This window comes from Aspergillus saccharolyticus (genome assembly GCF_003184585.1).
Source record: "Aspergillus saccharolyticus JOP 1030-1 unplaced genomic scaffold BP01scaffold_32, whole genome shotgun sequence".
NCBI lineage: Eukaryota > Fungi > Ascomycota > Eurotiomycetes > Eurotiales > Aspergillaceae > Aspergillus > Aspergillus saccharolyticus.
The window spans coordinates 76159-99444 of NW_020290642.1; the positions used below are offsets into that span (position 1 = coordinate 76159).

The 23286-nt window shown below is 55.7% G+C and overlaps 5 protein-coding genes across 5 annotated transcripts; 3 read left to right on the forward strand and 2 right to left on the reverse strand.

Moving 5' to 3' along the window:
• Positions 1 to 2734: 2734 nt before the first annotated feature.
• On the forward strand, positions 2735 to 10925 carry BP01DRAFT_375976 (putative SH3 domain protein (Cyk3); the record flags this gene model as incomplete). Its single annotated transcript, XM_025576923.1, has 3 exons — positions 2735 to 6582; positions 9563 to 10090; positions 10196 to 10925. The coding sequence occupies 3 exons, from the start codon at positions 2735 to 2737 to the stop codon at positions 10923 to 10925; spliced, it is 5106 nt and encodes a 1701-aa protein (XP_025428692.1).
• A 438-nt stretch (positions 10926 to 11363) lies between these two features.
• On the reverse strand, positions 11364 to 16784 carry BP01DRAFT_302544 (putative PHD transcription factor (Rum1); the record flags this gene model as incomplete). The annotated part of the gene is made up of 5 exons (XM_025572080.1): positions 11364 to 12465; positions 12529 to 15203; positions 15261 to 15358; positions 15410 to 16298; positions 16419 to 16784. The coding sequence occupies 5 exons, from the start codon at positions 16782 to 16784 to the stop codon at positions 11364 to 11366; spliced, it is 5130 nt and encodes a 1709-aa protein (XP_025428693.1).
• A 1764-nt stretch (positions 16785 to 18548) lies between these two features.
• On the forward strand, positions 18549 to 19768 carry BP01DRAFT_302735 (structure-specific endonuclease subunit SLX1; the record flags this gene model as incomplete). The annotated part of the gene is made up of 2 exons (XM_025572087.1): positions 18549 to 18787; positions 18847 to 19768. 2 exons carry the CDS (start codon positions 18549 to 18551, stop codon positions 19766 to 19768), a joined length of 1161 nt encoding a protein of 386 aa, XP_025428694.1.
• Positions 19769 to 19822: 54 nt separating this feature from the next.
• On the reverse strand, positions 19823 to 20558 carry BP01DRAFT_302485 (bifunctional thymidylate/uridylate kinase; the record flags this gene model as incomplete). Its single annotated transcript, XM_025572076.1, has 2 exons — positions 19823 to 20352; positions 20423 to 20558. The coding sequence occupies 2 exons, from the start codon at positions 20556 to 20558 to the stop codon at positions 19823 to 19825; spliced, it is 666 nt and encodes a 221-aa protein (XP_025428695.1).
• A 158-nt stretch (positions 20559 to 20716) lies between these two features.
• BP01DRAFT_127988 (tRNA-ribosyltransferase family protein) lies at positions 20717 to 22667 on the forward strand. The gene is made up of 3 exons (XM_025570454.1): positions 20717 to 21049; positions 21195 to 22218; positions 22378 to 22667. Exons 1-3 carry the CDS (start codon positions 20824 to 20826, stop codon positions 22550 to 22552), a joined length of 1425 nt encoding a protein of 474 aa, XP_025428696.1. The 5' UTR covers positions 20717 to 20823; the 3' UTR covers positions 22553 to 22667.
• The last annotated feature ends 619 nt before the right edge of the window (positions 22668 to 23286 follow it).

A 23286-nucleotide genomic window follows, 5' to 3' on the forward strand; every position in this document is an offset into this window, starting at 1 on the left:
ACAGAGAGTATGAGACACAACATTCCACGGCACAGGCCGTAGGATTTCTGGCTTGGCGGAATCTGTGGAGCTTACCGGGAAACATGCCTGAAACCCAGGATGCGTGCCTTGGTCCTGCACTCTCGAGCCTTGCTTTTTTGACGCCGCCAAAGAAAGTAACCGATCGATTGACTGAGTCGGTGGACAGGAATGTTACTAGTAGAGCTTATTGATGTCATGACCAAGAACCATGCTCAAATCACGATCACAAATCTCAGCGACCTGCCCGTCATGAGCTTACCCCAGACAGCCACCATCAAGACACCCAATCGAACGAATCACCTGCCCCAGAGTCAATGCTTGATCTTTGTGTGCCTTTCTTCATGATCATGATCTCATTATCATGAGGAACGCAACCCTGCTCCGTGAGAGGACCTGCCTTGGTGAGGTTTCCACAATGCCATCACCAGTACAAAGGAAATACCATTCTTGAAAAGGATGTGATCAGGTATTCTAGCCTCTAGGCACCCAAGTTTCTTCTGTCTTTAGTGGCCGGATAGACTGGAATTGCTCATTGAGGATTCCTCCGCACACTATCCCGCTGGGAACCTATGGAAGTGATCTCCGAAGTATTTATAGCACAATCAGCCCCGACTCCCAAGTACTGTGGTTCCCCTCAACCCACGAGGACGGATGTGGGCAACAGAGAGGTTGGCAAGAGCCTAAGCGATTTTCAGAGGACTATGGGTTATTGATGGGGACACCTAGTGAATGCACTTGTTGATCTGCGCTTCTTTGTCGAGACACCATAGCTTTTTTGTACATGTAGTCTATTCACCTCATGCCGTTACGCTAACCCGACGCTGTCTAACATGTTGCCGAGGAACCGTAAATTTCATGGTGTAGACAAAGTAGTCTTCTCCGGGTCAAAAGTCTGGCTCAAGCAATTATGCAATTACCGGTCTGAGTGTTAGAAGCAAGCATAACTGATGCTGGAAGACGTAGTTTGTGCATTCGATGGGATTTGGTATCAAGCGAGTTGATCGGCCAATTGCCCAATGGCTCCGTGTCTTGAATTAAGCCTCTATAGCTGGCACAGCATTGTGCAACCTCCGATGTTCCTGGCAAGTCATGAGGAAGAGTCTGGCCTGAATGGTTACACTTCGTCCTACCATGGAGTAATCGTTTGCATCTCTGAATTCTAGACTCTTTCGGGGAGATATTCCGTCTCCTCGGAAGCGATGAATCCTATAGGTTCTGTTTGATTACGGCCGAGTGAAGCCAGTGTGGCTTGCATCAGCCCTGACCGTGACTCTCAAATGCAATTATATATAATGGCTTGTCAATGACATAGTAGGGCCAACCCATTTCACCAGTGATCATGAAATTAACTAAATTCTGGTGGTTATGAAACTTATGAGCTCAACACATGCTCCAAGTCGAGCTTTTAAGACTACATGACCCAGCAATGAACCTACTCCGAAGCTTTACGACTCGTGTCTTCTGACATGAGTCGTATAGATCAGGGGCTCAGCGGGATGATCTGCGCCGGCATTGAAGCATATTGGCAGCATTCCTGCCTGGCAAGGCATGCACAACGGTTGGCAGATGAGCTCAGCGGCTGTGACGCGAAACCACTTTTTTTTTTCACGTCACACATCTACTTCTACCGATAGCATAACATTAGTGAATTTAACCTGGGTCAAAGACCAAATTGACAGGGTAGTTGCGTCTTTTCAGGCTGTATTCGAATGTCGAACCCCTGAGGGTATTTTAGGGTGATATTTGGGGAGCTAGTAAGTAAGTAACTAAGGTACAGTCAGTAACTAAGCTTAGTGGAGCAGCCAGAGGAACCATGGGTCGTCGATAAGGGATTTGAAGGACCAGGGAAGAAAAAGGGGAGTGCAGTGGCGAGGAAATGAATTGAACCACGGGGGGGGAAGAAGAGGAGGAAAAGAAAAAGGGACTGTGCGCAATAAGCTTATCGATAAAGCCTGACTACTTACTCAATAACTTACCACTAATCCCAATGCGGATCCCACGTAAACACCAACCAAAACATCCCATTTCCTCCCCCCCCAATCCATCTTCCCCCATCGGGCCTCACCGTCCATTCGTTCTTCCACTTCCACTTCTTCAGCTTCAGCTTCAGCTTCAGCTTCCCGCCTCCACCACCACCACCTCCTCCTCCTCCTCCATTCAACCAAACAACCAAACAACCACTCTCGCTTCTTTGCTCCCCCCCCCAGTCTTTTCACATCTGACTTTGTGTCTTCTTTGACTCGCTCTTTTTGCTCTGGAAATCGGTTCCCCACCTCTTTCCTCTCCCCCCAACGGCCTTCTCTCTCCCTCTCTCTCTCTCTCTCTCTGTTATGACCGCGGCGTCTTCCTTACCCATCGCTGCTGCATGAGAGCAGTCTTCTGCTTTTGCTTCTTTCTCTCCCCACCGTCGCATCCCCTCCGCCCGGAAATATCCACTGTGCCTGGCATCTGATACATCATTCCATCCCGCCCGCTTGCAGTCTATCATGCTTGGGTTTGCAGCTCCACCTCTGTGTTCTTGATGTTCTCGTTATGCTTGTTGCTTCTTTGACCCACAGCGCGTTGTGCATTAGACTCGTGTCGTTACTCCATCTTTTCTCAACCGAGGGATTAATTCTCCTCGATTGACGTGATACCAAGACTAGGTTAATCTTTAATTGACTCTCACCAGTCGCTCGAATCCAGAGATTCGTGGTCAACCGCTGTCGCAGCAATGGCGCCCGCCGCCCCCCAACTCCCCGCCCGGTTTCCATGCTGGTGTCGAGCCATATACTCATGGGGAGGAGAGACAAAGCGTGATCTAGGGTTTGTGGAAGGGGACCTAATCGAGTGTCTAAATGCAGGCGATGGGCAATGGTGGATGGGTCGATTGCGGCGCGACCGGCGCATGATGGGTCTATTCCCATCCAATTTCGTTGAAGTCCTCGGGGAGGACTTTGTGCCTGTCACTAGATCGACCAGTCCCATGATTTCCGCCACCGTGTCTCCGATCACAAATCCTACCTCCGCCCCCAAAAAGCAGAAGACCGTCTTTCGGAAACCCTTCCAGGCTCACAAGGAAGCGCTTGCGCCGACAGGCGAGTTGGCCCGAGGCGGCCTGTCCTCGTCGCCCGTGATGGCAAGCTCGATACCCCAGACACCCCCCCGAGAGGGCAGTCTTCCGCAAAAGGTCCAACCCTTGCGGACACCGACCACGGCCGTGAAGCATCAGGGCTCGGTTTCAAGGCCCCCCTCGCGGTCGCGGCCTCCATCGCGTGCAGCGTCGCCTCGTCCGCCCGCTGAACCTGACCCGCTGCTCTCATCAAGCGCCCCGGCTCCGTATAATCCCCGCCACAGACCTCCGTCTCGAGCAGTGTCACCTTACCCGTCAGACAGTCCCCGCAATAGACCTCCATCTCGTGCCGTATCGCCGTACCCGTCGGATAACCCAGAACTTCATATGCCATTGGTACCTCCGGTGCGAACCACAATGCATCCCACTCCTCCATCTTATGCCGCCTCCCCCCGGATTCAGGCCGACTACGACTTCATCTCCTCCTCGTACCCGGATAGGCACGGTATATCGATACCGGGACGATCCTCACGCGAGATCTCACCACTGCAGCTGCAAGAACGGGAAGAATCGCCACCTCCACCACCGCCTCCGCATCGCGTGGCCGTACATCGACAGCCCTCTCCTGGGCCCCTGGTTCCGTCCCGAATGGAGATAAATGACCGCTATGCCACCATGCCAAGGACCCCATCCCCTGCGGCGCACTCCGAAGGCCGCGGTCATACGCCCTCTCCCCTTCGGGATGCGATGGAGGATGTAATGACTTCTTTGGAGGACATGGGGCTGTCCCGAAGCACGCACTCGCCATCACCGCAGCCACAGCCACAGCCGCTGTTCAATAATCCCTGGTCACCGGATGCGTACGAAGGACTCAGTCAACGTCGACCCTTGCGGACTTCCAACCGACCTGTAACGTCCATGGGATTCGACGGGTACAAGGAATATCAGCAGCATGGGAGTCAAAAGCACAGGAACAACAGTGTCTGGACGCATGACCCTTATCTGGAAGGCCCGCCGCAGTTGAACAATTACGTACAGAGAATGGAGAGCCGCCTCCGGCAGATGCAGGAACAGAACCGACAGGACTCGGAGGAGATCCAGCCCGAGGAAGATGAAGAGCCTCCACCGCCGCCGTCGAGAGGCGTTCCCTACCACGCCCGACATAATTCGACTCCGGCACAGTACCCGCCCCTTCGAGGACGGCGGTCCGGACAGGATCTCCGTGAGGATGTACTCAACCGTAGCTACACCACTAAGTCCAGCACGACAACGTCCTCGAGTGGCGTACAAAGCATCAGCACAAACCTCACGGCGAGCACCGAGCGGACGAATTTCAGTGTAATGAGCGGTCCGTCGGCCGGGGGATTCAGCGCAACGAGCGCGGGAAGCTACGCGAGGAGAATGACTCCCGCCGACCGGCCAAACACGGCTTCCGATACGTTCCGTTCCAGAGGGTTTAGCGATGTATCTCGGGTGTCGAGACCCGAAACACCCCTCACAGGCATCTCTTATCACTCGAGCCACAATACCTCCCGACAGGGGGCGTCTTCGGCCATCCCCTGGTCGGCTCCTCACGCCCCGCCGGAAGAGACCGCCGGGGTGCTGGGAGGATTGTCTACGCCAAAGGCCAAAAAGCCCGGATTCTTCAAGAAGATCTTCGAATCGGCCAAGACCGGAGCGGCGAATGCGAGGAGCAGTATTGCAGTCGGCCAGAGTGGTGGCACCTTCTCCCCCTCAAAGGGACGGGGGATCTCGCCGATGCGTGCTCTGCATTCTAGCCGAGACTCTGGTCGGGAGTCGGGCAGCGCCTCAGCGATTGACTGGGTACAGGTGCGGCGTGATGTCAACCGTGCCAGCTCGCCCAGTCACAATGAGCGCATTGAGAGAGCGGAGCGATGCCAGATGATGGATCACCCCGTCATCTACGCGGTGGAGGAACTCCAGGAGACGGCGGAAGGGGACGAAAGCATCGATGGTTTACCGATCAGCGAACCCAACAACTTCGGGTCGTTCAACCTGAGTCTGGTTGATAAGAGTGCGCGCTTCGTCAATAGTCTTCCCCCGATGACCAACCCGGCCAGCTTGGCTCATGGGTATGTGTGCCGTCCTTACAAGAGTGATATTCAACGGTTGCGGGCCATTTTCACGTGGGTCAGCGAGAAGATTGCATGGGACGAGCCGGTTGAGGAGGTTGGCATCGACCTCAAGCGCGTGCTGCAGACGAAACGGGGAAGCCCTCAGGAGGTTGCGTTCCTGGTCAAAGAAATGTGTGCTGCCGTGGGGCTTCATGCTGAAGTCATCCGCGGTTTCTTGAAAACCCCGGGAGAGTTGCACGAATATGACGGCCTTGCACGCGCGAACCACTGGTGGAACTCGGTGCTCGTGGATGGTGAATGGCGCATCATGGATTGTTCTCTAGCCAGCCCCACGAATCCGCAGAGGAATCAATTCGTCACCAACAACACCTCTGCGGCCGAGAGTTGGTATTTCCTCACGCGTCCCTTGGAGATCTGCTACACGCACATTCCCCTCTCACCTCACGAGCAGCATATTTGCCCACCCATCTCGCCGGATGTCTTAATGGCACTTCCGACGGCCTGCCCGCCCTACTTCAAGCTCAACATGCAATTTCCCGATTACGATACTAGCGTTTTTCGGATTGAGGGCCTTGAGGTCATGCAGATCCGTCTTCTTGTGCCTGCCGACGTCGAGTGTGCAGCGGAGGTCGAGGCTCCTGGCTTCGCCTGCGATGCGGACGGCGACTGTTTCGAGAACGGGGAGATCGTGCGCAAACGAGCTCTCGTCCAGCCTGACTGGATCAATGGGCAGAAACGCATCACCGTCAAGGCCGTCTTACCCGGTGATGAAGGACAGGGCATGGTCAAGATCTACGCCGGCAAGAAAGGACTCATGCATTCCAGTCGAGACATTCCCCACCCATTGGCTCTGGCACTTCCGCTTATCCACACGGGAGACAATCCGCCGTATGACTTTGTGCTCCGCCATCCGACCCCTCATGCCCAACGGCACGACTTATACATCATCCAGCCTCAGTGCGCCAAGTTAGCGGTGAGCAACACTTTCGTGTTTGCCGTCCGCCAACACCCCGCTTCCGCCCCTTACCAGCCGGGAGGCAGCGATCTCGGGCCCAGCGGCCGTGTGTCGCCGTCCGTCTACTCCCGGCCGGCCAGTGCCTTGAGCATGGTGTCCAGCTCCGCGGGGGGATCTTCTGTTTCCGGCGTCTCGAATGAATTCTCGGCCTCCACCTCTGCCATCTCATCCGGCCGCTCCTTGTCGGGGCGGGAGAAGCCCGCCAAGCTGGCCATTCAATCTCCTTCTGGCAAAATTCTCCGACTCACGCGCAAGGCCGACCACATGATCAGCGCCAACAGCCTGGCAGACTCGGCCACGGATGCCACCGCCGACGGTAGCGTGTGGGAGACGGTGATCAAGATCGGGGAGCGTGGCATCTGGCGCGGACTAGTGCTGGCGGACCGCGTTGCGCGGTGGTGTGTTTTCTGCGAATGGGAATGCTACTGATGCAGGAGCACGCATTGTGGTATGGTCATGACCAGCCGTTTTCGCTTTGGCGTCTTGTCGTATGCCTTGACCATTTCTCGTCAGTGGCCTGATGGAGAGAACACCCCTCGCAACCCAGCACATCCGTCACTTTCTCCTTCCCTCGATGGTTACAATCCGCATCGATCGTTGATCAAGCCCTTGCATCTATTTCACTGCACTTGCACCTTCACACTCTGCAGCATTTGCGTTTACATGCTGCAGGCTGTACAGTATTCGCGCAGATCTGGAGAGCCACTACCTTGTTTACTCTGTTGCAGTCTGCCTTGCCCCCTGGCTGGCCTCTTTACATTCAGCTGAACGTAAGAGAGGCTTTGGCATTATTCTCTCCAATCGGAATTATATATCATTTCGAAGCGGATTCCGAGTTCCCCTTTTCATGTGCGGCGTTTCCTTCCGGCGCGTTGATTTCTTGTTTCCTGTCGTCGTTGTTCCGTTCTCCTAGCAAGCAAATGGTTTGCATGCATATCAGACCCGACTACCTGTATGCCCCGTCCCTCTGTCGTTGTGTTGTATTGTATGATGTCTGAATGATCTACGGCTGGTCACATAGATAAATATGAAACTGAAACTGAATTTTCAAGTTGTTCGAACTCGGCACAAGGACCGATTACTAGGATTCTATACAAACCCCCATGATAGTACTTCTTATATACATATATGTACAATGTCTGGTCTAGTACCGGGGAGATGATATCTATATACAGCGGCAACTCCCTTTAGTCACGGAAGAAGAAGCAAACACACACACACACGAAGAAAAAGAAAGAAAGATTTAAACCGCAACAACCGCCTCTCGAACCAAGGGAGCCACCTGCTTCCGACTCTTGGTCACGTCCCCCTGCACCCAGACTCCCTTCCACATGGCACTACTACCGGCGTGGTCATCCCCGTCCGCCTGCTCCAGCGTCTCCAACCACATCTGCCCGACCGCCTCGTCCTCCTCGAGCTGGACATGCCACTTCTCCAGCCCCAACTCCGTCCGGCCGCGCTCGACGAACTTTTGCATCGCCGCGACAGCCATGTCCTTGTGATGCGAACCGGGGACACAGACGAGGAGCTCGCGGTAGAAGGCTGCTTCTTTGTGTTTCTCGTTCTCGTTCTTCTTGTTGCTGGTATGTAAGTTCCCCGACTCGGCTGGGGTTTGGGAGGGTGGTGAGGAAGGTTGCGCCGCCGCAGCAGTAGCAGCAGGACGAGGACGAGGACGACCCGAAAACGCCGTCATGACCACCACGATATCCACCCCGCGTCCACGCGCAAACGTCTCCACCTCCTCCAGGAAGCGCGTCGACGAGCCATCGGCCTTCCGGATCACCCAGGCCAGAGACTGGACGACCGAACAGATTCCGATCGTGAGGCGGTCGCCCTCATCACCATCACCGAACGAGGAAGAAGAAGAAGAAGAAGGAGGAACCTCCTCCACCCATTCCTTATAATCCCGCCCCAGCACCTCCTGCACCGTCAGCCGCTCCAGACTGGTCTCCTTCGCCGCCGCGATGCGCGCGTAGAACGCGGCATGACTCCACGGCTGCTCCGCGCCCGAGCAGATCCCCACGGCGAGCGAGCCGTGCGGCGGCTGCGAGGCGCACCTGGTGCTGTGGACTTTGGCGCGCAGGAAGCTGTACGAGAGGGTGTCGACCTCGGTCACCTTCTCCTGGGCGGTGAAGTTGGCGGTGTCGATGAGGATGGGCGCGAGGGCGAGTTTGGAGAGTTGGTTCTCGTGGGCGGCGGCTTCGGCTGCCGTCACGGGGGCTGTTTCTGCGGGGTTCGGGCTGTCTTGGTCGGGTCCGGCAGAAGAGGAGAAGGAGGAGGGTGTCCACCAACCCATCCGTTCCAACATGCTCACTACCAAGGAGGCGCAGGATCCCGTGGGCTGGATCAGATATGGTTGGTCGGCGGCGATGGGGGGAAGGAAGTTCTCGTCGACGTGGTGGTCGATGCAGCCGACGACATTGAAGGTGATCTGGTCTGGTAGCCCGGGGAGACTGCCTTGGCCCTTCTGGGAGGGGGAGCGGAGGGGGAGCGCGTTCCAGTCGACGAGGACGGCGTCGATGACCGGGAGCGACGACGTCTCGGTCTTGTTCTCGGTGAGGTGGGCGGCGAAGTCGGCGACAGTGAGAAGGTGGGTGCGGAGGAGGTCCGCAACTTGGGTCTCGGCGTCAGCATCCCATGGTTGCTCGCTTGGTGCCGGCGGGTGCGTGGCCAGGTGCAGGGCTTCAATGAATTCGGGGCGCAGACGACGGAGTTCGGGGCCGGAGGGAACGTCAGGGAGGTTAATCAGAGGGACGTGAGGTCGCGGGTGGGCGAAGTAGGCGTAGACCAGCGCCGAAATGATCGAATCCACGTCCGCCGACGGGTTGCCGATGACGTATATTGGGGTTTCCTCGGGGCGGGAGATGCGCCCGGTGATAAAGCGGTGATGGATTCGAAGGGATTGAGCCAGGAATTGAAAGAGGCTGCGGTCGAGGGCTCGCATGATCATGACGGGGTGATCTTGTGGTGGGATGATGTGGAGATCAAGGCAGGGGAAGGAGGAGAAATGGAGATGAAGAAGAGATGCAGCGATGAAGAAAAGACATCATCCCGGCAGAATCCCACCGCCATCGTCTCATGGTTTAAGAAAAGAGTAGAGCTTCATATGTACACCTTAAGTGACATACAACTGACAACCACTGCACAGTAACATAATAGACGAGAAGCTGATAGGACATTCAACATTGCCTTTCTTCATTGACTCGTGAGCCATCAGTCTTTGTCAAATCCCAAGAACAAATCCACTAACTATCATCCCATAGACAACCATCTTTGTCCCCGCAGCCGCATTTACGGAGTATACACATCCATCACCTCACCACCACACATCCACACATCCACTTCCAACATGCCCTCCCCAACCCTCAACCTCCCCAGCACATTCGCCCAAATCCCCCGCCATCCACTCCTCTACTCCCACCCCTCCCCCCTCCACCCCCTCCCCTCCCTCACCAAAAACCTCCTCCCCGCAACCCCGCAAACGACCCCCCAGATCACCCTGCACGCCAAACGCGAAGACCAAGCCTCCCCACTAGCCTGTTCCGGCAACAAATACCGCAAACTCGAGTATCTCGTCCCGGATATCCTCTCCGCCAGCCCGCAACATGGCGGATTGGGGACCGGGTCGAGTCGAGGCAGTGGTCCGCCGCCAGCAGCAGCAGCAGCAGCAGCAGCAGCAACAGCCCGCAAACCCATCACCACCCTCGTGACAGAAGGCGCCCTGCAGAGCAACCACACCGTTCAAGTGGCGGCCCTGGCCAACCACCTCAATCTCGATGCGGTAGTCATCCTGCACCGGACCACTGGCGGCGGGTGGGGGATGACCTCCGATCCGCGGGCGTTTGCGCGGACCGGGAACGTGCAGATTGCGAAGCTACTCGGGGCGCGACTCGAGGTGCTGGAGGGGTCGAATATTGTTGTTGATAATAGTGGTGGTGGTGATTCAACATTCACATCTTCTTCTGGTGATAATGAAAAGAAGGGCGGGTCTACGACTACTACCAGCAGCAGCAGCAGCAGCGATACCGACTCTACCATCGCAACAATCCTCCAGAATCTCCGCACCAATCACCACAAAATCCCCTACTGGATCCCCTCGGGTGCCAGTCTCCATCCGCTGGGTGGATTGGGGTACGCGCGCTGTGCCTTCGAGATTGCAGCGCAGGAACAAGCCCAGCGCCAAGCGAACGCCCACCCACACCGCATGGATTACATCTTCGTCGCCTGTGGCAGCGGGAGTACTCTTGGAGGCTTGATCGCGGGCTTCAAGTTGCTCGAGAAGGCGGAACAACAACAACAACAGAAACAACGGCCATCCCGCAAAATAGTCGGCGTGCTGACCTCCCCCACCAGCCCCAAGGCCTACCACGAAGAACGTGTCTTGCGGTTCGCCCGGCAGGCAGCCAGGTTGATAGGGTTGGACCCGCTCCGAGACATCAGCCCGGCGGATGTGACGGTCGATGATCGGTTCGTCGGCACGGGGTACGGGGTGTTGGATCCGGACACCAAGCGAGCCGTGGAGGTGATGGCGCGAACCGAGGCGGTCCTCCTGGATCCCGTGTATACGGCCAAGGTGGCGCGGGCGATGATGCACTGGGTGCGGACGGGCGAGTTGGAGGAGGATTGGCGAGCGAGGGTCTTCTCCCAGGGGACGGGCGATGCTGCCTTGGATTCTGTGAACGTGCTCTTCATACATACAGGGGGCCAGTCGGCATTAAGCGCGTATGCCGATGTTGAGTGATCGGGTTGGGAGGGGGGGGGGATGCTGCATCCAAGCCTAATAATCAAGTCTGATAATACTAATACCATGAAGAAGAGACACTGACACTAACATTGTACATCGGGCGTAGCAAGCCATTACTAAGACGAAATGAAACACAAAGCACTTGTGAGACCCTGCTCGCCGGGTCCTTTTGATACACCGAATCCAGAACAACAAACATTAAAGCACCGTAGTACTCGAAGTCAAATCCCCAGACTCGTCAACACCGTTACCCATTCATGAACCACACACTGAAAACCACCAGAAGAAAACTTGGGAACGCCGCAGAATGCCAGGATGCAACGTCAAGGAATCTAAAAAGGGAAAGAGAAGGGAAGAGAAGAAGGAGAAGAGGAAGAAGAAGAAGAAGAGGAAGAAGAAGAAGAAGAAGGAGAAAAAGAAGAAGAAGAAGCACGCTTATTCGATATCGTCCACATCCACGTGACCATTGACGTTACCATCATCAGACTCATCATGATCGGAATGGCTCTCGCCATTACTCACATCGAGAACCTCCAGTGCCTCGTTGGCATGTGTGTTCTCCATGGGCTCGGGCTCGGGTTCCACCTCCGGATCCCCTTCGGTGTCCTGGTTGGTGAGGTCGGCAAACACATCGTCCAGGTTTTGCCGAGGACTACTATCGAAGGGATCCTGCGAGTCAACCACACCAGGAGCTGTGTCGTGATGGTCCCGACTGAATCGCGGAGAACTGAACAAAGATGTATCCAGACCGGAGTGCTGGAGGGGAGGCGATCGGGGCGGAAAGGAAGGCGAGTCGGCCGAGGAGACGTGGGGCAAGAAAGCTGAGGATCCCGGCGCAAAGGCCGGCGTCGAGTCGCTGGCGGCAAGCGTGTAGCTGGCGGAGAACGGATACGGCGGATTTTGCGAATCGCCCAGGGTCAAGGTGGGCCCTGACTCCGACTGGGATCCGTCACCACCGCCAGGCGAGGGCTGAAGCAGGCTAGGCCGACTCGTCGTGATATCGATCGATTTGCGTTTGACCGGATTGGGCGCCTTGGAGCGCAAGTGCGGCGGGAGATCTTCCGGCCGCTCCACACCGAGCTGGGCCATGATTTTCTGCTGCTTGGTCGGACGAGGCTTGCGGGTCGAGAGGGACTGCTCGAGAATCGGTGGCGCCTCCGGAGCAACCGGCGCCCATTTGTGGATCTCCTGACGGAAGAAATTGGTTTCGTACGCCAACAAGACCTCGGCTCCCTCGATCTTGCGCAAATAGAAGATCAAGGTCGGCACTTCCTCGGTAGTCGTGCAGGCCGCATTGGTGAAGCTCTGCAGGAAATCGCGGAAGGTGGTGGCTTGATGGACAATATTGTCCAGGATCTCCTCCTCATCGGGCTGAAACGGCAGACCAGGTATCTCGGCCTGCCACTCGAGCAGGTCCTCCAGCTTGGGACGAGCAGCATCGCGCGGGATCTTCTGCCGCCAGTCACAGATAGGACAGGTGTACTTGTCAAATTCCTTGACTTTGCCCCGGGCAATCTTCAAGCATTTTCCATGATACCTAAAGACCGAGGTTAGTGACGCGCTTTTTCAAGGGACAACGCAGCCACCCAATCGAACTTACCACTCATGACAGACCTCGCATTCGATCATCATGCCTGCTTCAGAGTGACGACAGATGCAGAACACATCGCGCTTCCGTGACTTGCCCCCGCCCCACATGCTAGGGGTCGGGTTGCTCTCCAACAGACCATCCGGGCTGTTGTCCCTCGACGCGGGTTCCACCGGAGGCCGGCAGCGATCTTCGAGATCGAAACAATACGAGTTTCGCTTTTCTACATACTCCATATGCGACTTCAGAATATGCAGGGGAGCATTGGCTTTGCCGAAAAGCTTTTTGCCCTTGCGCATCCAGTCTTCATGACGCTTTTGTTCCCGCTCCAGGTCAATCGCGCCGGTCGGGCGGCTGTTCAGTTCCTCCAAGGACTCCATCAGTTCCCGCACTTCTTTGTATTTCGGGCGATTCCGGAAATCCGGATCCTTGCTTTTCTCATAGAGGGTCTGGATCCTTTTCTGCGCCTCACGTTGCTTGGTTAATATGGCATCGACCGCGGCAAGGGTCTTGGGCGAGACGGGGAAGCGCGTCGCCTGCGCCGACAGAGCTTCCAATTGCTGGTAGTGCACGGATTCCACGGCCATCAGTTCTTGGGCCTTCGCTTCCCAGGCCTCACCGTGGCGACGGAGTTCCTTGAGATAGAGCAGATGGTCATTGGTGTCTGCCGATAATCCCAGTTGCTCGCCGTCGCGAATCAGGGTTTCGCAGTCCTGGAGCGTCAAATATTGGTCGCGCTTGCGGCGCGCTTCTTCGTTCCATTTCATCTGTTGGAGGATGTGCTCGAGTCTTTCAACCTCGGGGATATCCACGTTGAAATTGCGAGCCGAGTCCACCAGATCTTCGACGTCCTGGACCGATCGAATGTGGGGGTTCATAAGGGCAGCGTTAACGTCCTGGCGGAATTTCTCGATCTCGCGGGTCTTCTCTTCCAGTGCCGCCATCTGTGGACAGTCGAACGACAGTTTATCAGCCTCTGTAAGAAGGGCGTAGATGTTTTCTACTCTGCGAACTTCACGATCCCGTTCTTCCAGCTGCGCAGCCTTGGAAGTACCCTTGCGCCACAACTTCTCGTTCTTCCTCCGGTTTTGCTGTTTGCGGGTAATGTAATTGGTTGCTTCTTCAACCCATTTATCGCAGCGCTGGACAAAGGCCGCGAGATCTGGGAGACCAGGCAAATGGTATGGGATTTTCTCACCTTCGCTTAGTAGGTTATGGAGGACCTTCAATTGGGGTTTGGGCTCGTCGTCTAGGATCTTGTCGAGTTTCTCTCCCCATGCCTCGGGAATCCTGGCGCGTTCCTGGACTTTCGAGACCAACGCCTTCAAGGTCTCGTCGCTCATGCGGTAGCGCAGGACGTGATCCGGACCCAGTAGCCTTTGCGGCAGCGATTCTCCGCAACAGTCGTAGGTTTCTGCGTGCGGCAAACACACGGTCTTGCCGGTCTTCCGGCATCGGAACTGCGCCAGATAGGTATACGCCTTGCAATATTGGCATTGGTAGTCATCTTCAGGCAGGTCTTCCTCTTCGACAATGAATTTCAGCTGGCACTCGCCCGTGGGCGCCGGGTCCGCCGAGAAGACGGTGCAGGTGTGCGGAGCGGCCTCCCGATGGCGTGCGGCGAAAACCGCCCGGTCATTCAACTCCCTTGCGCAGGTACGCTGCAGCGCGGGTGCGAGCCACTTGGCGGTGGTGATGGACGAATCGCGAGCGGCAGCCGTCAGGAGCAACTCGTCATGCGAGAAGCACGGGTGTCGCCGGAATTCTTGCAAGCGCACGACACCCCTGGCGCCCCACGGCTCCCAGTCGGCCGGCGCGAAATTGACCGCTTCGTTGAAGTTGAAGCCATGATTGAACCCGGCGTGATACGCTTGCGGGAACGTGATGACAAACTGCCCCGCCCGCTGGTCGAGCGCGTAGACTCTGACCCCGGCTTTTCTGAGCTGGTCCGGTGGCATCAAGGTGACCAATTGAAAGAGGAGATCCGGCTGGCCTTCGAACAGTTCCGGTACGGCTTGCCGCATCGCCTCTTCGAACGCCTCTGCATCGGCACCGGGAATGCCATACCAGGTTTTGGTGGCCCCAAAGTGCTGGTAATTGGCCGAATACGCGTAGTGGTCTTCGTTGTGCCAGCAGAAGGTTGAAAAACACATGCCAACATAGACCCAGGGAACCGTCATCCCGGAGATGTCGGATTTGATATGGCGAAACAGCGAGTCCCCATGGAATGGCAGAACGTTCAAGTTCCACGGGTCCACGGAGTAGGGATCGAGAGGATTGCGTTCGATGGTGGGGAAACCGCTTCCATGCGTGGTGGAGTGGATATCAGCACCATACTCGACCTCGACGGTTTCCGTCAAGCTCTCGACCAGACGCCAAAATTCACGCTCGACGTCGTCCTCCGACTCGCGTTTATGGGTATTGAGGACAGGGTCGAAGGGCATCTTGGAGGCAAAGTACTTCTTCTTGAATGTATTCGCTTTCTCTTGGAATTGTTTGAGCGAGTACACCCCACCCTCCTCGAAACCGAATTCGCCCGTGCCAACCAGACACTTGGGACAATGCCAATCGTATTCGGGCGTGGTAGTAATGGGCGGATCGAGGCAGGATTTATGATATCCATGATCACAGCTATCGCAGAGCAGGATCGATGGCCGGTCCTCCGATTTCCCACAGACTTCGCATTTCTAGCACACGTTAGCCGAGTCGCGCCGCAGCAAACCGGACTCAGAACACGAGCTTACATCTCCATTCTTACGAATATCTGTTTTGCGTTGCCTAGGGGGGGCGGGACGGAGGAGGCTCATGTGGGATCCCGAGACAGTGGGCAGAGGCGCATCTACTTTTTGCGTCAGTTCACAGCCATCTCACTCGCCGACCAGCGATCACATACCTTTCCGAAGGCGCTTGCTGCGACGGCCGTTCGCATCTAATTCGCCACTCTCGGGTTGCGAGCCACTCTCGTGGCTGATTGCGCGCTTCATGGGAGGAGCCCCATGGCCATTGCCCGGATGCTCGGCGACACTCTTCGGCGTGAGTGAACCATTGTCAGCCTCCCGCTTCACTGCCGGCGCGCTGTTCACCGCCACAAACGATGGAGAGCGATTCACAGCCGTGAAGCCACCGGTATTGACGGCGGTGAAGCCGGAAGCCATCGGTCGGGGTGGGGTAGGATCGACTGGCGGCGTGGGCTTTTCCGGGGTCGCGTCGACCTCCCTCGAGGCAAGGGCGGGGGCGCTCAACATCGGTTGCGGCGTGGCCGATGGAGTGCCGTTCTCGGAGGAGGCGGGTTTCTTGGGCATAGGCGACGGGTGAGGCGAGGGAGTGTATGGACCACCATGCTCGAGCTCCAGTTGTTGCTGCACGCCCGGCTTCGCCACCCGTAAATACTCCTCGTAGGGCTGGAGCCATCGCTGATAAGAGTTTTTGAGCGAGGTCGATAGAGACGACATGATTTTGCCACTGTAGCCTAAATCGCGCCCGATCTCTGCCCATTTCTTCATCTTGCAGACCGCGTCAAAGCCCCCGCGCACCTCGACCGCCTTTTTCAATTTGTACAAGTCCAAGGGGCGTTTGTCGACGCTGGGGAAGCGATTGAGGTTGGTACCATGTTGCTTGTGAAACTTGGCTAGCTGGTCGAGGTAGTTCAAGTTTGCACGAGTCCCTGGCTCCGGGTCAGAACTGGGCTGCGGAGCTCCACCGGCGGCAGACGTGGCTGAACGCGGGGGCATACCTCCTTCGACCGAGTTGAGCTCCTGTCGACGGGTCTTGAAATGAAACCGCTGTTGTGGAAGAGTTTCTCGTCAGCCGCTTCGCCCCCTTTAGACAGGTGACTCTTTTCAACCCCCCGGGCAGTGGAGGAACTTGGGCGACGCCAACCAGGTCCCACACGAACAACGTACCTCAGTGTCTATGGCGAAGGGAGGTTGCCAGCCTTCCGGTGGAATGATTCGGCAGATCCCATATTTACTAGCCTCCGGCGCGATGCTGCGAATGTATGCCTCGGGGTCTTTGAAGTCCTCCTCCGTCGGACGATAGGTCGGAGCTTCTTCCAAGCCATGGGGGCGAACTCGCTTGGTGGGTTCTCGAGGGGCATTGGGTTGGCCGCGTCGCTCGACGGTGGACAGATCGAGGGGCGCGGACCGTCGGGCGCTCAAGGGAACATTGTGAGAGTGCGAAGGATGGGTACTGGAGGATCTGGTAGGTTGGCGACTCGCTAAAGGCGGAACGCCCGTGGAGATGCCTCCTGTTGAGGCCGGAGCCACCATTTCTTCTTTGACAAAGGACGGGCGGAATCGGGGGGAGGGGGGTGGGAGGAGGAGGGCGAAATTGCGCGTAGAGTTACCGCGGACGGAAGGGGACCAGCATCCGATGCGAAAAACACATGGATGGGGGAAGGCCAAGCCGGAGAGGAGGTGGGAGAATAGAGAGAATAGTCAGCAGCAGAGGGCGGTCAGCAGGAGATGAGTAAAAGTATGTGTTGAGGGGGGAAGATCTTAAGAGATGCGGATGGATGGATAAGATGGAGAGAGGGGAGGGGGGGAAGAAGTGGGTGGGTGAGCGGGAAGGGAAGTAACTGGAGGGAGTGTTTCCAAGAGTAAAAAGAGTAAAAGAGTGAGAAGGAGGGAGGAGGAGGAGGAAATGGAGGAGAAGGAGGGAATAGAGAGTGGAGGAAGAGGAGGAAGAGGAGGAGGGATGGGGGGATAATTTGATGGATTATTGGGGGTTGGGTGGGTGGGAAAAAAGGGAAAAGGGAAAGAAAGGGTAGGCCAGGCCAGTCAGTCAGTCATCCAGCAATTCGTTCCAGGGAAGGCCGAGATGAACCCGGCTGAGTTTAGTGTGGAGTTTCTCGGAATTGGTTTGAAGTCGTCTTTCCATTTCCCAAGATTTAACAATAAAAAGATGTCCTCTTGATGCCCTCCTCCCGAACTGTCATTGCAAAAAAAAGTCATAGTCCGCATCACCGATGAGAAAATCAACGGAACTATCACAGTGGTAATTGCCTTTACGGTATGGTAAGATCTCTCTCTCTCTCTTCCTTTCTCCCCCTTTCTCTCTCTCTTATTCTTTTCACCTGCAAACGGGGTGATGTAACCCTTGAATTGGGGCTGGTTCCGGTCACCAACACTGACTCTCTTGGAATACAGCGAACGTACATGATTTCACCTTTGTTGACAGCTATTGACTAAGGTATTGTCTACTGGATCGATGGAATCATCCATCCCAGTAATGCTTTTTCTAAGTTAAAGAAGTAAATTCATACCTATGGGGTAAAATGGAGAAGATGGAGGAAGTCTTGGAATCCAGCTGAATTGGACCCGTACGAACAAATACCGAATCTCTTTTCTCCTCTTCCCCCCCAGCCCTCGCAATTCCGACAGGAATGCGAACCCATCCTTCCATCACTTTCAGAAACCAGGCAGGAGGAAGGCATTCCACTGCCTGGATGCAATGGTATATATGACACGTCAAGCCATGGTCCGGAACCAACCAACCGCCAAACGACTTCCGTAGTGTACTTCATACTCCGTCAGACAGAGATCAGGCAATGCTCACTTCAAGTCTGAGACGGACTATCGAGCCGAGTCCGCATCAATACTAGGCCTGGTTGAGCATCACATGGCCCAGGGATGAGATGGTGAATGTATCCTGGAGTCATGCAATGATGGATCACACAAAACATGTTCAGTTGTGAAAGTAAATACTACTAAGAGAGATGATGTCTCATGGACTTTTGAAAAGTACCGAATCAGTCGATCATCGGAGGCTCTGGCAGCAGCAACCCGTAAGTGGTAGAAAACTTTAGCCGTCATGTGATCCTTGGTCATCATCCAACAACCACACAACAACAACCACAACAACAGGGAATAAATAGACTGGGGTTTTGAATGTTCCTCTTCCCCCCTCCCCCCATCACCGTAACCCGGAAGGGAATTCAACTCCCCTTTACTACACACACACACACACTAACCAAAAGCCAGCCAAATGGGACACTGTAAGTTCCAATCACTTCTGCTCCGATTTTCCCTCCAATGGACCGCGACCACACCAAACCCATTCCAGCGTACTACTGCTGCTATCTTCTCCGCTCCACCAAAAAGCCCGCTTGTCTATACATCGGCTCCACTCCACACCCCGCCAGACGTCTCGCTCAGCATAATGGCGAATCCAAGGGTGGCGCCCGCAGGACGCACCACGACGACAAACGCCCCTGGGAGATGGTCCTGACCGTGGAAGGGTTCCCCAGCCGCGTAGCCGCCTTACAATTCGAGTAAGCCATCGATTCTCCTCCACACGACCGGGCAGACGCAAGGACTCACTGCTCCGTAGATGGGCCTGGCAGAACCCGAAAAGGGCACGACAGATCACCGCCAACTACCCGCCAGATCATTCCGCCCCGAGACCCAAAGGCCGGGGTTCGCGGCGGTCCATGAATGCTCACTTGGAGGATCTCCATACCCTCTTACGCGCGACCCCCTTTGCGCACTGGCCCCTCCAGGTGCGATTCTTCGCCTCGGATGTGCATCAGACCTGGAGGGCGTTGGCAGATCGGGTGCAGGGATTTCTCCCCGATCATCTGGAGGTGATTGTGGATGGAAACTGTGCTGGCGCCCCGTTGCCGGCTACGGGGGAACAGGAGAAGGTGAAAGGTGTGACCGGCCTGAAGGTCACCTATACGCACATGCAGGACTACTTAGATAAGGCCATTTTTCTCTTAGAGGACTCGGAGGACTGTCGGTGTGGCGTGTGCGCGGTACCCCTGGTGCCCGACGGAGAATTGGTAGTGGTGTGCTCGCAGGATAACTGCTCCTGCACAAGTCATCTATTGTGTTTGTCAAAGAAGTTTTTGGAGGCTGCTGATGAGCCAGATCGGCTGGTCCCGATCAGTGGCGCTTGTCCGGGGTGTGGGAAGACGGTTCCATGGTCGCTAATGATGCAGGAGCTTACTCTGCGAAATCGTGGGGACAATAAAGCGCAAGCGAAGAGGAAAAGGAACAAAGCGAGCATTACTTCACATGGGACCGAGGTTGCTTCAGGGCAGCGGAGTGCTGTTGTCAAAGAAACAGATAACGAGCATGCGCTCATGGATGGTCTCCCTGACGACATCAGTCTGGATGAAAATTGGACTGAGTCATTAGAGATGGATCTGGACTCGAAGAACATATCGGAGTCACAATCCCAGCCGATCCCAACCAGGACCGAAATCATCATAGAAGACAGCGACTGCGAAGAGATATATACGTTAGACTGAGCATTGACGCTACTGCCGCCCTGGACTCGCTACGATTGTGGGTCGACAGAGTGGTCAGTGAGTGATCGACTGAAATCGCCTCAACGGACCAATAGCATCTAGGCCGGCGATGCAATCCAGAACGCTTATCTCAACCTCCTGCGCAACTTCTTCGAAGGATCTTCCCGCATCGATGGTGCGGATGTTGCCGCTTTGTTGCAGGCGGAAGATGGTCTGAAACAACTCGCGCACCCGGCTTTGTAAGGCCGCATTCTCATACCGTTCAACCCCAAATCCTCCACGCTGCGCAGCTGCTTCGGGAGAGATACTTAGAAACAGACATAGATCGGGCTGAGGCAACCCAATCTCTGGCGTCCATGCCCATTCGAGAGACAAAGCGGGATTCATCTTGGCGGCTGAGTACACAGCACCGGAGTACGAATACCGATCCACAATGACGGTGGTCCCTCGGGCAATATCTTCTTCCAGGCTGTGGGCAACCTCCCAGCGGTTTGCGGAGAAAAGAAGGTGGATGGCATGGTCGTCCATGTGCGACTGGCACCGTAGATAGCCGTCGATCATTTTTCCAATGGCGGTAGTTCGGTCTTGACACACGATTAGCAAGTTTCTGCCATGTCTCTCTCTCTTTGAAAAAAGATGGTGGTCTAAAAGTACCTGGAAATCGAAGATATTTGACTGCGCGACCCGATTGTTGCAGCTTCTGGTATAGAGATTCGCACTGGCTGGATTTGCCTGCACGATCCAGCCCCTCGACGACGATGAGAGCCCCACGTTGAGGCGGCGCTTGCATCGTGTAGTGTTTATGGAAAGTAGATGTGTTTCCTCGGGGTGGATAATCATAAGAAGGGAAGACAGAGACGATGATGATTTGAAGGCGACTTTATCGCAGGCGGTGGTCCCTCGACTTAAACCCGATCGGGCCAGACCGCGGGGACAAACCACGATTTACCCGCAATTCAATCATTCCCATCCACGAGAACTTCCTCCATAATCCATCAATCTTCCTACTTCTCCTCCACCTCTCTTGATCGCCCTTCCTGTGCCCACAGGTCGTCATGGCTCCCGAGTCATCCTCCCAGTCACCACAGGAGATGCTCAACTTTACCTCTACCGCCTCGATCCTGACCCCGCGGCTGGGAAGACTGGTCGTTGCGGGCAGGAAACCCATCTCCACGCCGCACTATATCCCTTTGACATCTCGGGGAGTTGTGCCCCATGTAACGCATGATCTCATGCGCGATCAAACTGCCATTGGCAGTCTCTTTGTTGGCCTTGAAGATTGTACGAGCTTCCTCCCGCCCCTTGCTCTTGGACCGGCGTTCAGAAGCCTTATATCGGAATGACCACGGGAAAAAAAAAAAAAAAAAAAAAAGAGGCAAAATTTCCGCTGACATGCATGCCCATCGGAGGGGGCGTAGATCATCAGTCATAGAAAGACAAACCCCTAAGAACCCGTTTCCTCCTGCATATACGGTCCCCACGGGGCCGAACCAGTCGGCGCTGCGCAACTTCATCTGTCTCCCCGATGACATCTTATTGATCATGGGCCCGCGTCGCGAGCCGCCGATCAAATGCCCTCCGTCGAACACCCCCAACTCCGTCGCGATCCTCACCTCGGTGGGCTACAGACAACTCGAGGCGAACCACTACCTGGACGCCATTCGACACCTGCGGCCCGACATCATCATCGGTCTCGCCGACCTCATGCAGGGTCACAACCCGGGCAACAAGCGGCGCGGAAAGATGGTCGACCGGACCCATGCTTACACGACGCATGCCACGGAGCAATTATACAACAACAAAGACACCAACAGCCGGTTAAATACGGTCTACTTTGCACCGGTGCTTCCGCTGGAGAATGCGGAACAGTCCATCTATCTGCAGGACCTGGAGACCGAGATGCGTCGGTACATCTCCGGCCTGGCACTATACGAGTCGGCCTCGCTCTCCGCCGTCTCCGAAGGGCTGGGCGATCTCCCACGCCTCCTCTTCGGCGCGCCAGCGACTCCCCACGAGATTCTACGCGATGTTTCCCGGGGTGCGGACCTGCACACCATCCCCTTCATGAGCATCTGTTCCGACGCCGGTATCGCCCTGGACTTCACCTTCATCCCGCCCCCTTCATCCCCGGCGCCGACGACCTCGCGTCCCCCTATCCCGTTAGCCTATGACCTTTGGTCCTCCGACTACAAGACCGACACGCGCCCTTTCTCGGAATCCTGCCAGTGCTACGCCTGTCGTCACCACCACCGCGCCTACCTCCACCACCTCCTCTCCGCCAAGGAAATGCTCGCCTGGTCCCTCCTGCAGATCCACAATCACCACATCATGGATGTCTTCTTCGCGCAGATCAGAGAGAGTATCGAACGGGGTACCTTCGACGCAGACGCCGAGGCGTTTCAGCGGCGATATGCCTCCGAGCTCCCAGAACCCAAGGGCCAAGGGCCACGGTGCGTGCAACCCTTCTTTCTCCCCCGTCTCCCTTTTTATTAGGACTGTTCCCCTTCCCCTCCTGTCATTCTCATGTCAACAGATCCAACCCCCCCCCCACACACACACACTCCTACAGGCCACTAACCAGTACTCCCCCCCTCCCTTCAACCCAACAGACTACGAGGTTACCAACTTCCCGCCTCAGGCCCCAATCAGCCCCGTCGCCACGCCCGTGTCTACGGCCGCCTCGATGACGCGGCGGAGAAATTCGCCGAGTCGCAGTCCTCCGTGGCGACTCCGGATACGGGTGCGGATGGGCTGGAGGAGCATGGGTTCGCCGAAAAAGTTTAAGGTCGATGGGGCATGGAACTATTACGCCTGAATTCTTTTTACTTCGAACATTTTGATTCGGGGAACATGCATTGCTGGCATAGCGTGTAGCGTACAGCGCATGGCGATAGTATTGCGAATCATAGAAGATGGCTGGCTTACGGTTGCGGTCTAGCAATCACCCATCGGTAGGTGGGCTAGGTATCTTTCCAAGTCCCCCTTATAATGGAACTTGTGGGTAATGGGAGTATATGACAGGGAAGAAAGGTGGGACTCGAAAAAGAGAGGTGGGGAGGAGAAGACTATATGTGGTTCATCTGACTATCGAGGTAGTTCTTGCTGAATCGGGTAGTTTAAGGGTAACTAATCCCCGAACCAATATTCATAGCGGGAAGGACGCACAGCCTGACACTTCATTATTCTTACGAAGATCGGCCTTGATGAGTGACTGCACCAGTAGACTATGCTAAATCATATCACACTCGCAGTAACCGTGAACTACATACATGGCGGAGGGAGCAGCTCCCGTCAAGTGAGCGGGTGCTGGTAACCACCGGGCTGGAGAAAGTCATGCCGTCACCACCAAACTTTGGCGGGAATGCATGCGACTCTTCATCCCAGCCCGACTTGTACTTACTGTGGTACTCTAATCGAGGCAGAAGAGGAAAGGAACAAACATCATGATGAGTCGATTACGTCGAAGACTCAGCACAGAATTGATGTTGCATTCAATGCTTACCTCACTTCTCTTGCTC